The following is a 16,488-nucleotide window of genomic DNA, read 5'->3' on the forward strand; positions in this document are numbered from 1 at the left end:
CAATATTGGCCCCCACTCTCTTCTGGCTTGTAGGGTTTCTGCAGAGAGATCTGCTGTGAGTCTGATTGGCTTCCCTCTGTGGGTGACCTGGCCTTTCGCTCTAGCTGCCCTTAGCATTTTTTCCTTCACTTCAACCCTGGTGAATATGACAATTATGTGCCTTCGGGTTGTTCTTCTTGAGCAATATCTTTGGAGAGTTCTCTGTATTTCTTGAATTTGAAATTTGGACTGCCTTGCTAGGCTTGGGAAGTTCTCCTGGATGATATCCTGGAACATGTTTTCTGGCTTGGATTCATTCTCCCCATCATATTCAGGTACACCGATCAAGCGTAGATGATGTCTTTTCACATAATCCCATATTTCTTGGAGGCTTTGTTCATTTCTTTTCACTCTTTTTTCTCTTGTCTTGCTTTCTCTTTTTATTTCATTGAGTTGATCTTCAATCTCTGATATCCTTTCTTCTCCTTGATCCATCTGGCTATTAAAACTTGTGTTTGCTTCATGTAATTCTTGTGCTGTGTTTTTCAACTCTATCAAGTCATTTATGTTCTTCTCCATCCTGGTTATTCCAATTAGCATTTTGTCTAACTTTCTTTCAAGGTTTTTGGTTTCTTTGCATTGAGTTAGAACATGTTCCTTTAGCTCAGAAATGTTTGTTATTAGCCACCTTCTGAAGCCTGTATTTGTCAATTCATCCCACTCCTTGGTCAAGTTGTGATCCTGTGTTGTTGAGAAGCTGAGATGCCTTGAAGGAGAAGAGGTGTTCTGGTCTTTGATAGTTTCATCTTTTTTGTGCTGTTTTTTTCCCATCTTTGTGGATTTACCTGACTGTGGTGTCAGGGAGCTGCTTGATGAGGTTGCTTGTCTGTCCAGGAAGGGCAGGTTTCTGTAGTTCTCTAATATCACATTCCTATAAAAATTCTGCTGTGCAGTGTCCAGGCACTGCCACTCCTCTGGAGAGAATTCTATGGCCACATCCCTAAATGTCAACGGTTCCATTTCTAGGCTTCCAGGGGATCCTGGTATCTTGGGTGTGGATCTCCAATACCTGCAGATCACAGGGCCACACCAGCTAGGCATCTAGGAGAACAGGACACAGAGAAGTGAAGACGAGACCCAGAGCTGAGGCTACCAAGCTTCTACCTTTTTACATTATTGTTTCTTCTAGAATTTTTTAGTTGTTATTTCTTTTTGCATATTTAGCTTTTATAATTTTTTGATGTTTTAAATATTTTTGTTCTTACTCTAGTTTTTAAATGTTTAATAGTTGTCTGTGTTCCTCTTTATCACTATTATTTATTTAAATTTTTAAAAATTAGTTTATACATCTTCATTTTTTATGTTTCCTTTCTGAACAGTTTGTAATTTTTATATGGGGCTATTTTGCTGTAATATTTTTTATTCATTGTAATTTTTGATTGAGATTTGGACATTTAAAAAAAATCTTCCTGTCACAGTCTTTGTAATGTAGCTTTTTTTTCTGGCATACATTAAAACCTATTGTTTTAGCCAGAGATTCTGATAATTTTTCAGACATGTTCTTAGGATGTATTCTGTCTGAAAATCTGTGTTTATTTTTAGTTAAAGAAATTTATTAGTGTTTCTACTTAATGACCAGTTCTCATTTGCTACATGTGTTTTCTCTCTGTAGTACTGCAGTCTCTCTGCTGCTGTAGCATCTACTTTAGATCTTAGCAGACTCAAACTGTCATTTTTAAAAATGCTATTATAGTAGTCTGCTGTCATGCTGCCAAAAAGACATACCCAAGACTACCTAATTTATAAAGTAAAAAGGTTCAACAGACTCGCTGTTCCACATGGCTGAGGAGGGCTCATAATTGTGGCAGAAAATAAAGGCAAGGCAAAGTGACATCTTACATGGTGGCAGTCAGAGAAGGGGTATGGGCAGAGGAACTCTCCTTTTATAAAAACTATCAGATTTTGTGAGACTCCTTAACTATCACAAGAACAACATAGGATATACCTGTACCCCTAATTCAATTACTTCCCACCAGGTTTCTTCCACAACTAGTGAGAACTATGAAAGCTACAATTCAAAATGAGGTTTAAGTGGAAATACAGAACCAAACCATATTAGCCACCCCTTTCTTTAGTGTTTAATGCCATGGAAGACAGAAACCAGTTTGTGAAAAGACTCTTAGAAGCTAGAAATAGAAACGTATGTGTCACTGTTTTTCTGGGGTTTATTTAATTTATTTATTTGTTTTGGTAAAATTGAAAAACAGAAGTTGGCAGTTTACTTCTAAAGGCACTACATTCTGTTTTGGAAGCAGGAAGATCTCTGCTGGATAAGTGTAACAGAATTATTTTTCTATGTGATTCTTTGCATTGGGCTTACCTGGGGTACTGCACACAAGTAACTTATTTATAAATCTTCCACAAACGTGTTTTGGTCAGTATGCTTTTGTTGAATTTAGATGTCTATAAAGGAAGTAGGGTCTGTGGTACTTTTCTATGCCATCGTGCTCATGCAGTTTGTATATTTTATATGTTAGATGTATAGAGTATACAAATCTTAGTCTAGCAAGTGAAGTAATTTATTTTTATTTTCTTTTCAGCTATGTGTTCTTATTTTGCACAAGACCTTTGGCCAGAGCAGGACATAAAAAAATCATTTCAAAAAGTGATAATGAGAAGGTATGGAAACTGTGGGGATGAAAATTTACCACCAAGAAAAGAGTGTGAAAGTGTGCATGATTGTAAAATGCACAAAAAAGTTTATAATAAACTTCACAAATGTTTGGCAGCTACCCAGAGCAAAGCATTTCTATGTTATAAATATGTAAAAGTCTTTCATATATTTTTGTATTCAAATAAATCTAAGATAAGATGTGCTAAAAAGAATGCTTATAAATGTGAAAAATGTGACAAATCATTTTGCATGTTTTTACATCTAATTCAACATAAAAGAATTCATACTAGAGTGAATTCCTACAAATGTGAAGAATGTGGCAAAGCTTTTAACTCTTCCTCACACCTTAGTAGACATAAGATAATTCATTCTGGAAAGAAACCTTACAAATGCAAAAAATGTGGCAAAGCTTTTAAGTGGTTATCAATCCTTACTACACATGAGAGAATTCATAGTGGAGAGAAACCCTACAAATGTGAAGAATGTGGCAAAGCTTTTAACTATTCCTCAAACTTTACTAAACATAAGAGAATTCATAGTGGAGAGAAATCCTACAAATGTGAAGAATGTGGCAAGGCTTTTAACCTGTCCTCACACCTTACTACACATAAGAGAATTCACAGTGGAGAGAAACCCTACAAATGTGAAGAATGTGGCAAAGCTTTTAGCCGGTCTTCAAACTGTACTAAACATAAGAGAATACATAGTGGAGAGAAACCCTGCAAATGTGACGAATGTGGCAAAGCTTTTAACTCTTCCTCACACCTTAGTAGACATAAGATAATTCATTCTGGAAAGAAACCTTACAAATGCAAAAAATGTGGCAAAGCTTTTAAGTGGTTATCAATCCTTACTACACATGAGAGAATTCATAGTGGAGAGAAACCCTACAAATGTAAAGAATGTGGCAAAGCTTTTAATTCTTCCTCACACCTTAGTAGACATAAGATAATTCATTCTGGAAAGAAACCGTACAAATGTAAGGAATGTGGCAAAGCTTTTAAGTGGTTATCAATCCTTACTACACATGAGAGAATTCATAGTGGAGAGAAACCCTACAAATGTGAAGAATGTGGCAAAGCTTTTAACTCTTCCTCAAACTTTACTAAACATAAGAGAATTCATAGTGGAGAGAAATCCTACAAATGTGAAGAATGTGGCAAGGCTTTTAACCTGTCCTCACACCTTACTACACATAAGAGAATTCACAGTGGAGAGAAACCCTACAAATGTGAAGAATGTGGCAAAGCTTTTAGCCGGTCTTCAAACCGTACTAAACATAAGAGAATACATAGTGGAGAGAAACCCTGCAAATGTGAAGAATGTGGCAAAGCTTTTAACTCTTCCTCACACCTTACTAATCATAAGAGAATTCATAGTGGAGAGAACCCCTACAAATGTGAAGAATGTGGCAAAGCTTTTAACTGGTCCTCAAACCTTACTAAACATAAGAGAATTCATAGTGGAGAGAAACCCTACAAATGTGGAGAATGTGGCAAAGCTTTTAACTCTTCCTCACACCTTACTAAACATAAGAGAATTCATAGTGGAGAGAAACCCTACAAATGTGAAGAATGTGGCAAAGCTTTTAACTGGTCCTCAAACCTTACTAAACATAAGAGAATTCATAGTGGAGAGAAACCCTACAAATGTGAAGAATGTGGCAAAGCTTTTAACATTTTGTCAACCCTTACCACACATAAGAGAATTCATAGTGGAGAGAAACCCTACAAATGTGAAGAATGTGGCAAAGCTTTTAAGTGGTTATCAACCCTTACCACACATAAGAGAATTCATAGTGGAGAGAAACCCTACAAATGTGAAGAATGTGACAGAGCTTTTAACTCTTCCTCAAACTTTACTAAACATAAGAGAATTCATAGTGGAGAGAACCCCTTCAAATGAGAAGAGTGTGGAGAAGCTTTTATCCATTTCTCAAACTTTACGAAGCATTAGACAATTAATAATGAAGGGAAATCCTGCAAATGTTAACAGTGTGGCAAAGGCATTTGTGTATTCTTAACCTTTACTGAACATAAGAATCTGTGCTGAAAAGAAACCCTATACAAATGTGAAGAATGTGGCAAAGGCTTTTGTGAATCCTCAGCACTTAGTAAACATAAAATAATTCATAGTACAGCATGTGGGAAAGCTTTTTAGCAGCCCTCAACCCTTACTAACCATGAGCAACTTCATACTGGAGAGAAACCTGATACTTTTGAAAAATGTGGAAAAGTTTTTAACTAGTTCTTACACCTTACAGAACATGAAATGATACATAATGGATGGAAATTACCAACGTTAAGAATGTGACAAAGCCCTTAGTATATTGCTAACCCTTACTAAACATAAGGTAATTCATACTGGAGAGAATTTCAGCAAATGTGAAAAGTGTGACAAAGACTTTAACAAGCTCTCAACATTTATTACACACAATTCATACTGGAGAGAAACCCTACTAGCATAAAGAATGTGTCAAAGCCTTTTACAACTCCTTAATTCTTAGCAGACATAATTTATATTGGAGAGAAACTCTACAAACCTAAAAGTTGGGACAATGCTTTTCACATTATAAAATAAATCATAATTTCTGGGTCCTAGACCCCAGAAATGTGAAGAATGTGTCAAAGCCTTTAAATGGTTGTCACTCTTGATTGTTGGTAAGATAATTCACGCTGTAGAAAACTACATGTTTTAAAAATGTGACTAAACTATTAACTAGTATTCACATTTTATTGCATGAGAAAGCATTTATACTAGAGAAAAATTCTACAAATATAAAAAAAGGTGGAAAAGCCGTTGATACCTGCTCATATGTTACTCAACATCCAAGAGTTTATACTTGAAACCATTGCAAGTGCAATTACTGTCAAAATAGCTTTCAGAAAATATGTCATTAAAGTGAAGAAGAGCATTCATTCTGAAGACAAACATTACAAGTATAAAGACAATTGTAGTGCCATTACTTGTTTCATAGATTTAGTATTAGAAAAAATGCCTGAAGCAGTTTCTCAAAACTTATTCAACATCAGGGAATTTATATTATATTGGAGAAAAACCTAATAAAAGTAATGAGATTAACTAAAGGATTGTTCAAAAATGACAGCTAAGAAAACACCAGAGAGTTCATCATAAAATATATGTTTACAGATGCAGTAACTATGAAAACAACATTTACTTCAAAATTAAGTCTATGTCAACATCAGTAATTCACAGTAGAAATAACTAAGAGACTGACTCTTCAGGTATTACACTAAATTGGAGTGTTGAGTGTAGAAAATTATCCAAAACTAAAGTTGTTAGATAAATTATTTCTATATAACTTTAACAAAAGAGAATTGGAGAGTTGTAGTTGCATTCAAAGGATACTTTTTTCATTTAAAAACTTCACAGATTTATTTTTGAAAAGTGAATAATCAACTCACAATTTACTTCATGTGATATATTGTATTTTTATGGTCATAATAAAAAGTATATAGAAGTATAAATAAAATTCATATATTTCTATGTCTCAGATATTTTTAAAAATTTGTTATATGTTTTACTTTGAACATGTGAACTGCCTACACATACAGTGTTTTCATTCACATACAGTTAAATATATACATGTTAGTCTAATGAAATGTCTTAAGTGTAATAGAATTGTAGAGTGTGTTTTTTTTTGTGTATGAGTTTTACCAATTTTCAGAAAAAGAGCAATATTGAAACAAAACAAATTAATACAGTGACTAGTTTACTAGAAAACTAAAAACCTCAAGAATGCTGAATGCAAATCTATACTCTTTTTTAATTTAATTCATTATTGCACGGACCCATACTTTTCCTGTTTCTTATAATTAGATTTTTTTTTTTAATTTTTTATTGCATTTTAGGTTTGGGGGTACATGTGCAGAACATGCAAGACAGTTGCATAGGTACACATATGACAGTGTGTTTTGCTTCCTTTCTCCCCTTCACCCACATTTGGCATTTCTCCCCAGGCTATCCCTCTCCACCTCCCCCTCCCCATTTCCCCCCAATAGACCCCAGTGTTTAGTACTCTTCTCTCTGTGTCCATGCGTTCTCATTTTTCATCACCCACCTATGAGTGAGAATATGCGGTGTTTCGTTTTCTGTTCTTGTGTCAGTTTGCTGAGGATGACTTTCTCCAGATTCATCCATGTCCCTACAAATGACACAAACTCATCATTTCTGATTGCTGCGTAATATTCCATGGTGTATATGTGCCACATTTTTCCAATCCAGTCTATCATCAGTGGGCATTTGGGTTGATTCCAAGTCTTTGCTATTGTAAACAGTGCTGCAATGAACATTCGTGTACATGTGTCCTTATAGTAGAACGACTTATAGCCTTTTGGATATATACCCAGTAATGGGATTGCTGGGTCAAATGGAATTTCTATTTCTAAGGCCTTGAGGAATCGCCACACTGTCTTCCACAATGGTTGAACTAATTTACAGTCCCACCAACAGTGTAAAAGTGTTCCTTTTTCTCCACATCCTCTCCAGCATTTGTTGTCACCAGATTTTTTAATGATCGCCATTCTAACTGGTGTGAGATGGTATCTCAATGTGGTTTTGATTTGCATCTCTCTGATGACCAGTGACGATGAGCATTTTTTCATATGATTGTTGGCCTCATATATGTCTTCTTTCATAAAGTGTCTGTTCATATCCTTTGCCCACTTTTGAATGGGCTTGTTTCTTTTTTACAGTATAAGAAGTATTCATTGTAAGCCAGTCAGTAGATAATTTTCATAAAATGTAGTAGGGCACACAAAATAATTTTTAGATGTAATTTCCTAATTCATGTTTTTTTGTTGGTTTTGTTTTGTTTTTAGAGCATTTTATTGTTTTCAGTAGGAGAAATCTCTATAAGCCTACTCTTCTTTAGTTATTGTTCCTTTAACTTTTTATAATTGGCATAAGTAAATTTATCCTTTAAGCCAATTTATTCAGGGAATTACTTGGGAGGCTTCATGAATTATAAGGATTTTAGGTTTTTCTTTCTGGGTTTTTTTTTTTTTTTTTTTGAGCTGGAGTCTCGATCTGTCACCCAGGGTGAAGGGCAGTGGCTCAATTTCAGCTGATTGCAACCTCCACCTCCTTAGTTCAAGAAATTCTTGTCTCAGCCTCCCAAGTAGTTGGGATTAAAAGTGCCTGCCGTGACGCCAACCTAATATTTGTATTTTTAGTGGAGACAGCGTTTCACAATGTTGGACAAGCTGATCTTGAACTCCTTACCTAATTGATCCAACCCTCAGCCTCCGGAAGTGCTGGGATTACAGGTGCGAGCCACTGTACCCAGTGAAAATGTTTTCATATATAAATGTAGCAAACAAACATGATACTGCTTCTCATGTAACAGATGCTCCATAATAAGCCATAAGTATTTTTGCTGGAGTTAGCTTGCCAGTTCAAGTCAGATATGGAAAATATCAGTGGTAAAGAAATAATGTTGATTCATCATGTGGAGAGAACATTTTCTCCAGGCTGCAAAGCAGATTCTTGCTGAATTTAAAGAGAAATTCTGCTTTTTTTTTTTCTGATTATCTTCACTTTTGTTTGTCTTCTTATGTGTATTTTAACTAAATATGAATCACAGACCTTCTTTTTCTGTGTTATGGCTACAGTTTCCTCACTTTCATTTTTATGTCATGTCATTTCACATAGTACTTTGTAGATTTTGATGAGAAAATTGTTTCTGTTTTAGTTTTTTTTTTTTACCTCGAGATGGAGTATTGCTCTTGTTGTCCATGCTGGAGTGCAAGGGCATGATCTCTGCTCATCACAACTTCGGCCTCCTGGGTTTTTCTTCTACCGTGGCCTCCCAAGTAGCTGGGATTGTATGCATGCGCCAAAACACCCAGCTAATTTTGCATTTTTAGCAGAGGTGGGGTTTTTCCATGTTGGTCAGGCTGGTCTCAAACTCCCGAAATCAGGTGATTCACCCACCTTGGTCTCTTAAAGTGGTGAGATTACAGAAATGATACATTGTGCCTGGCCTGAAACTTTTAATGCGGGAAAAGTTGGTTTTAACTAGAGAGTTTGCTTGTCAATATAACTTTGACATCAGATAAAGATGAAGGGTATACACTATCCACAGGGGGAGAGAACTAAAGTATATAGCATTTTTTTGTAAAGGAAAATTTTAAAAGATTCTTACAGAAAGTGTGTCAAATATAATATATATCCTTGTAATTAAATTTCTAACAGTTAATGGTAAAAAAATTTTTAAGTTTTATGATATACTTATGGCACAACTTATGTTTTTATGCAAAATCTCTATATTTAAGCGTGAATGTTACAGATTGCCAAATAATAAAATAACCTGTAGATTTTAAATTTGAATTTTTATATTGATATTATAATTTGAAGAAATTTCTCACTGTTATTTTATATCTTTTTTGGGGGGGTGAAGTTTAGCATACAGTTTTTATACTTAGTCACCTATCTGTAGCCAACTCCTTGGTTGTTTTCTCTGGAAAATATGTGGCGATTATGCTAGTTTTTGAATTAAAATATTTTCTGTTATTCTGCATGCAAATTTGTTTGGTATGTTCACAGAGTGGCCAGACATGGGACCACCAGCAGTCATGGGATCTGCCTTTTTACTGTCTTTTATATCATTAGCATTAGCACCAGAAACTTCAGGTGCCCCAAACTTAACGTTAAAGTCCTAAAGTAAATCGGCTTCTTCCAGGCACTGTGCAGGGTCCAAGGCATGATGTTAAGTATTGAAGTTTCAATGGTTATAATTCACAAATGACAGAATAGCACAAAGCTATATATTGTTAATACTATTCAGTCAAGTTTATGACAAATACAGATCACATTTGAAATATTGTTAACATTCTATAAAGTTCTAAAAACACGTTTTTTAACTTGACATGAAATGGGTATTTTTTTAAAGTATGATATTTTGAAGTATATATACATTGTCGAATACTTAGCCCTGTGTAATAAATGAGTTAACTAACAGAGTTCGCTTTTTGTGGTGAGACCACATGGCATTGTCTTAGCATTTTTCAAAAATACATATACATTTTTATGAACTATAGTCATCAAGCTGTACCATAAATCTCTTGAAATTATTTTTTTCTATACAACTAAAATTATGTATTCTTTAACAGACATTTTTCCAACCTCCCCTTTCTTCTTGGCACCTGGTGGTCACCATGTTACTCTGTACTTCAGTGAGATTAAGTTTTTTAAGAATACATTTGTAAGTGGAATCATGAGATACTGGTGTTTCTGTGACTGGCTTATTTCAATAAATATAATGTCTTCCCGGTTAATCCATGTGACTGAAAATAATAGACTTATTTTAAAAAATAAAAAATATTCCATTTTGTATATATAGCATATAGTATTCATTTATGTATTAGATGTTGAACTCTTGATGCCATATTGGGTTATTACAGAGTGCTGCAAACAACAGAGAAGTGCAAGTATTTCTTCATTCTCATTTTGAATATATATCTGAAAATGCAATTGCTGGAGTATATGGTAGTTCAATTTTAATTTTTCTCCGAAATTTTTATTTTGTTTTTTTTATGATTGTCCTCATTTACATCCAAACCAACAGTGTGTAAGCATTTCCTTTACATCTTTACCAATGTTTTCTTTCTGTTTTACCTAAATATCTCATAGGTATTTCTTTTTGTTGTAGTATTTTTGTTTTTCTCATAGGTAAATTTTGTAAATATCTCATAGGTATTTTTTGTTTGTCTTTCTCTGACAATAATTGACATTGAGCATTTTTTAGTTTATCTCTTGGCCATGTCTTTTCTTGAAAAATATTTAAGCCTGGGCTTGGCGTGGTGGCTCATGCCTGTAATCCCAGCACTTTGGGAGGCAAAGGTGGATGGATCACTTGAGGTCAGGAGTTTGAGACTAGCCTGGCCAACACAGCAAAACCCCATCTCTACTAAAAATACAAGAGTTAGTCAGGCATGGTGATGCATGCCTATAATCCTACCTACTAGCAGGGGCTGAAGCAGGAGGATGACTTGAGGAGGTGTAGGTTGCAGTGAGCTGAGATTGTGCTGCTGTACTGCAGCCTGGTCAACAGAGTGAGACTCTATCCGAAAAAAAAAAAAAAAAAAAGCCTGCTTCTCATAGTTATTTGTTTTTTGTTTTGTAGTAATTTGAGTTTCTTGCATATTGTTTATATTATCCTCTTGTCACACACATAATTTGCAAATATTTTCTCCCATTGTTCAGTTGTCTCATAATGTTGATTGTATCAGATTCTGTGCAGCAGGTTTTTACTTTGAAATTATCTGACTCATCCATTTTTTCTTTTGTTCCTGGGATTTTTGAGGTTGAATTTAAAAATTCACTTTCCAGACCAATGTTATAAGGCTTTTGGTCTATATTTTTTGTAGTAGTTTCAGAGTTTCCAGCCTTCCATTTAAGTAACTAATTTATTTTAAATTCTAAGATGAGAATCTTATTTTATTGCTTTGCATGTGGATGTAAAGTTTTCTCAACCCCATTTATTGAAGATACTGTCTTTTCCCTAAAGAATTGTCACCTTTTAAGTATGTTAATAGTATTTTGATAGAGGTTGCATTATATCTGTAGATCATTATATGTAATAGAAATATTTAACAATATTAATGCCAATTAATTAATGTGTAATAGTTCTCCATTTGTGTATTATTTAATTTTTTAATTGATATTCTTTTCAGTATGATGTAAAGTGTTTCAACTTTTTGGTTGAATTTATTTCAAAATATAGTTACTACTGTTATTGCAGATAAAATTGTCTTTAAATTTCATTTTCAGATAGTTGCTAGTGTGTGTATAGAAATCCTACTGACTTTAGGATGTTGCTTTTTGTTGAAAAACATGTGCTTTGAGTAAAGAGAACTTCCCAACAGACTTTGTGTGAGCAGCATGGCTGTTTATTCACCTGGGTTAATTTCCATTCATTTATTTCTGTTGACTTTGTAAAAAGTAAGTTGGTTGTAGAAGTGTAGCTTTATTTCAGGGCTCTCTCAACTGTTCTGGGGGAATATATATATATATGAATATATATATATTATTGTAACAAAATCATGTTATAGTGGTAACTGTAGCTTGTAGTACAGTTTGAACTCAGGTAATTTGAGGTCTCCAGGTTCTTCTAGTTTAAAGTTGCCTTGGCTCTTTGGACTGTTTCATTCTTTCATATAAATTTTAGAATAGTTTTGTTTAATTCTATAAAAAATGGAACTGATAGTTTGATAGAAATAGCACTTAATCTGGAGGTTACTTTAGTCAGCCTGCACATTTGAATTGTATTGATTATTCAATGTCATGAGCATGGAATGCTTTTCCATTAATACTTGTGTCACCTCTGATTTCTTTCAGCAGTATGTTTTAGTTCTCCTTGCAGAGCTATTGTACTTCTTTGATGTAATGTATTTCTGGGTATTATTTTTGATAGTGTCTATTGTAAATAGAACTGTTTTTAATTTTGTTCTCAGCTTCAATGTCATTAGTGTGCAGAAATGCTATTCGTTTTTGTATATTGATTTTGTATTCTGATACTTTGCTGAAGTCATTTTTAGGCTTAGGAATCTTTTGGTGAAATCTAGGTAGAAAATTATGTCATCAGTGAAGATAATTTGACTTTCTCTTTTCTTATATAAATGCCTTTTATTTCTTCACTTTGTTAAGTTGCTCTGACTGGGACTTCAAGAACTATGTTGAATAGGAGTGTTTACAGTAAATAGTCTGGTCTTCTTTCTGTTCATGTGAAGAGTGCATCCACACTTGCCTGTTCAGTGTAATGTTGGCTGAGAATTTGTAATAGATAGCTTTTATTATTTTGAGGTACGTTTTGCAAATGCTCACTCCATCACTATCGTTCTGGTGAAAAAAGGAACAATGGGTTAGAAAGTATTTGTAGAATGGTTTTCTGATTCAATTGCAGTGTCAGATTTTTTTGCTTTATTATTTGCCATATAAAAGTCTCTACTTCAACAGAAGATGGCATTAATTTCAAGTTAATATGCTCACACATATATTCTCCCTAAAAGGGTATTGGTGTGTTTGAATCAAAATGTAGCCTTTATGGCCAGTTGTGATGGCTCATGCATGTAACCCCAGCACTTTGGGAGGTCACGGTAGGTGAATCACCAGGGGTCAAAAGTTTGAGACCAGCCTGGCCAACATGGTGAAACCCCATCTCTACTAAAAATACAAAGTTAGCTCAGCAAGCTTGTGCACAAGTGTAATCCCACCTACTCGAGTCTGAGGCAGAAGATCACTTGAGCCCAGGAGAAGGATGCAGTGAGCCAAGATGGCAGCATTGCACTCCAGCCTGGGCAACAAGCATGACTCCATCTCAACAACAACAAAAATGGAGCATTAGTGGTCTTTCTTATGCTGCTGTGTTCATGTAAAATAGGAAGGCAGAAAATAAAGCAGAGTTGACCATGGCATTTTTAGTTTCTACAGAGACAGCATCAAAAAGCTAGTGGTATGTCAACTAGAAATAATGATATTAGCTGGGCATGTAGCTCGTGGCTGTAATCCCAGCACTTTGGGAGGTCAAAGTGGGAGGATGATGAGGTCAGGTGCTCGAGACCAACCTAACCAACATGGTGAAATCACATTTCTACTAAAAATTAAAATAAATTAGCCAAATCTGGTGGTGCACATCTGTCATCTCAGCTACTGAGGAGGCTGAGACAGGAGAATTGCTTGAACTCAGGAGGTGGAGGTTTCAGTGAGCTGAAATTGCATCACTGCAATCCAGACTTGGTGACAGAGCAAGACTTCATCTCAAAAAGAAAGAACAATAATATTTAAAAACTGAAAATAATACTTTATATTTTTAGTTTGTTTTATAGTTTATAAAAATTAATTTCTGAATTATTAAGTTAAACAACTTGAACATGCAGATACATAAACTTTCATCTAAAAGATACTGTTAACATTTTAATAGCTTATGATTTTGAGTCACAATTGCCACATTGGATTTACTGAAAAGAAGTAGTTTATTTTCTAAATATAGAGAATAGGCTTTGCATACTCCTAAGTATATAGATTTTTTTTAAGATTAGGACTATAATTATGTCTGAATAAAATTACAGATTCCTGGCAACAAAAATTTTTTAAATGGATATGAAAAAGCAATAAAAACAAGTTATTAAAATGATTTTTTTTTAAATGCATGTGTTCAGTAAATAGCATTTAAAACCACCTTGTAAGTGACTGACCAGTAATTTCAATCTATTTCATTTTAGTCACGGAGGAAACTTAATATCATTTAATTATTCAATTAGAAAAAGTATTTTTATATTAGTGTTTCTGCAACTTTCAGAAACTTTAGATAACTCAATGGATGATGATGGGCATGCAGACCACAAATTTTCTAGATAATAATAGGCTCATTTTAGCTTCTAATATAAAAATTCAGTATATTTTAAAAGCAAAATTATTGCCTTTTTTAAGTCATAAGAGGGATACTATTGTTAGAATCCATTTACCAAATTATTTGTTTTGGACTTTATAATAATTACTTTAAAAATCAAATTCTACATAGTAGCTAAGGGTTGAAAAAAAGTAGTATTTTAATTTCTCTTTATTTTACTAAATTAGAAAATTCAAATCTAAAATGTGAGGTCAGGAATGAACACGAGAATTGGGTTAGAGCTTGTTTGGCATAATGGTTAAGATTGAAACTCAGCATCAGGTGGTTCCTGGTTGAATCTTAGTTCAGCCACTTATGGGGTGAATGACCTGACTACAGTTTCTTGACCTCTCTGTGCTTGACTCCTCAGCTGTACACTGAGGATAATACTGCCAAAATTTTAGCATTTTGGTAAAATGGAAGTAATTAATGCAAATATAGGTGCCAGAAGAATGCTCCACACATAAGTGTACAGGAAATGTATAAGCTCTTATTTTTTGATTCTGTTAAATCACAATAAATTCTAATCCTGAAAACAAGGTGACCACATTAGTAGTTTGTAACTCATTTTCATTCTTACCAGTCAATCTGGGGTATAATAGAGTTTGGCAAATTCCCATGTATTCGTATACAGCATAAATAGAAATATGAAAAGCTTTCTTATTGAGTACTACTCTCACTCCAGTAACAATAGATAAATAAGCACTTAAATCCTGGGTGTTTGTCAGTTTTAAAAGTAGAGAAGGAGGCAAATTGTTTTTTCATCTATTTATTTAACGAATTTCTTATTTATGTTCATTTGTTAAATTTAAATGTAGTTTAGAAATATATATTCAAGCAATCCAAGATGGTTGAATAGATACAACTCCAGCGCACAACACCCAGCAAAAGAGACACAGAAATCCAGAGATACCCTGGCTCCAACTGAGGTACCAGGTGCATTTCAACAGGTCTAGTCTGACAGTGAGCAAAGCCCTGTGAGCAACAGGGCAGACTGAGGAGGGGAGGGGTGCTGCTTCACCCAGAAAGTGCATCTGACCAGCGAATCGGAGGCTCCCCCTCTGGCACTCTGGTCCAGTACAGTGCTTCCCCAAAAGCCTCAGCAATACACAGAATGGGAGATCTTTGCCAGTCAAGCAAGGGGAATTACAAGCATAGAGTTGAATAATAATCCAGGATGGTGTCCCAGATTGGCACACTGACCTAAACAGATGCATATGGCTGGCACAACTTGTGGAGTGAGCTATTGCCTGCTCCTCCCACTGGAGAGAGAGGGAGCTGTAAGTGGGAGCAGCTTGGAGACCCCTACCCCATGACCAGAGAGAGAGGAAGCTGAAAGGGGGAGATGGCCGGGTGCTTCTGGGAGGGTCCCTAACCTCCCCCACAAACTCCAGAGGGCTGAAACTCTAACTCTAGTGGGTTGTGCAGCCAGTGCCACAGCCTGAGCTGAACCCTGAATAATTCAGCCCAGTGGAAGAAGGGCATAACCCACCATTAAAGGGCTGGGACTGGGCTACATGTTTTAACAAAAAACATAGGAAGCCTATGTAGCAATGAGACTGCATTCTTGATAACCCAGCAGCACCTACAGGTCAGCAGAATAGGTGGGCTTAATCTCCCAGCATAAATAAAAAAGACACAGGAAGCTTCCCTAGTGACCTAAAGGAGTCCCTAGAAACCCAGTAGTGTTTCCACAGGCAGAGAAGTGAACTCATCAAGCAGCTCCCTGAAAACACAGCCAGATAAACCCACAAAGATGGGAAAAAAACAGAGCAAAAAAGATGAAACAATCGAAGACCAGAACACCTCTTCTCCTTCAAAGGATCACAACTCCTCAACAACACAGGATGACATCATGACTGAGAAGGAGTGTGACAAATTGACAGAAACAGGCTTCAGAAGGTGGATAATAAAGTTTTCTGAGCTAAAGGAACACATTCTAACTCAATACAAAAAAACCCAAAAACCTTAAAAAAAGGTTAGATGAAATGCTAACTAGAATAACCAGCTTAGAGAAGAAAATAAATGACTTGATGGAGTTGAAAACACAGCACGAGAACTACATGAAGCAAACACAAGTTTTAACAGCCGAATCAATCAAGCAGAAGAAACGATATCAGAGATTGAAGATCAACTCAATGAAATAAAAAAAGAAGGCAAGACAAGAGAGAAAAGAGTGAAAAGAAATGAACAAAGCCTCCAAGAAATAAGGGATTATGTGAAAAGACCTAACTTAGGCTTGATCAGTGTACCTGAATATGATGGGGAGAATGAATCCAAGCCGGAAAACATGCTCCAGGATATTATCCAGGAGAACGTCCCAAGCCTAGCAAGACAGTCCAAATTTCAAATTTAAGAAATACAGAGAACTCCACAAAGATAGAGAGCAACCCCCAAGGCACATAATTGTCAGATTCACCAGGGT

The 16,488-nt window shown here is 35.2% G+C and overlaps 1 protein-coding gene across 1 annotated transcript in view; it reads left to right on the forward strand.

Moving 5' to 3' along the window:
- The window catches only part of LOC100414534 (uncharacterized), a 45,672-nt gene extending 39,513 nt beyond the window's left edge, over window positions 1-6,159 (forward strand). The window contains exon 4 of the mRNA XM_008991536.5: window positions 2,580-6,159. Coding sequence (XP_008989784.2) covers window positions 2,580-4,558 — 1,979 coding nt within the window. The 3' untranslated portion in view covers window positions 4,559-6,159. The remainder of the gene's footprint in view (window positions 1-2,579) is intronic.
- The last annotated feature ends 10,329 nt before the right edge of the window (window positions 6,160-16,488 follow it).

Source organism: Callithrix jacchus, chromosome 12 (genome assembly GCF_049354715.1).
Source record: "Callithrix jacchus isolate 240 chromosome 12, calJac240_pri, whole genome shotgun sequence".
In the NCBI taxonomy this organism is placed as follows: domain Eukaryota; kingdom Metazoa; phylum Chordata; class Mammalia; order Primates; family Cebidae; genus Callithrix; species Callithrix jacchus.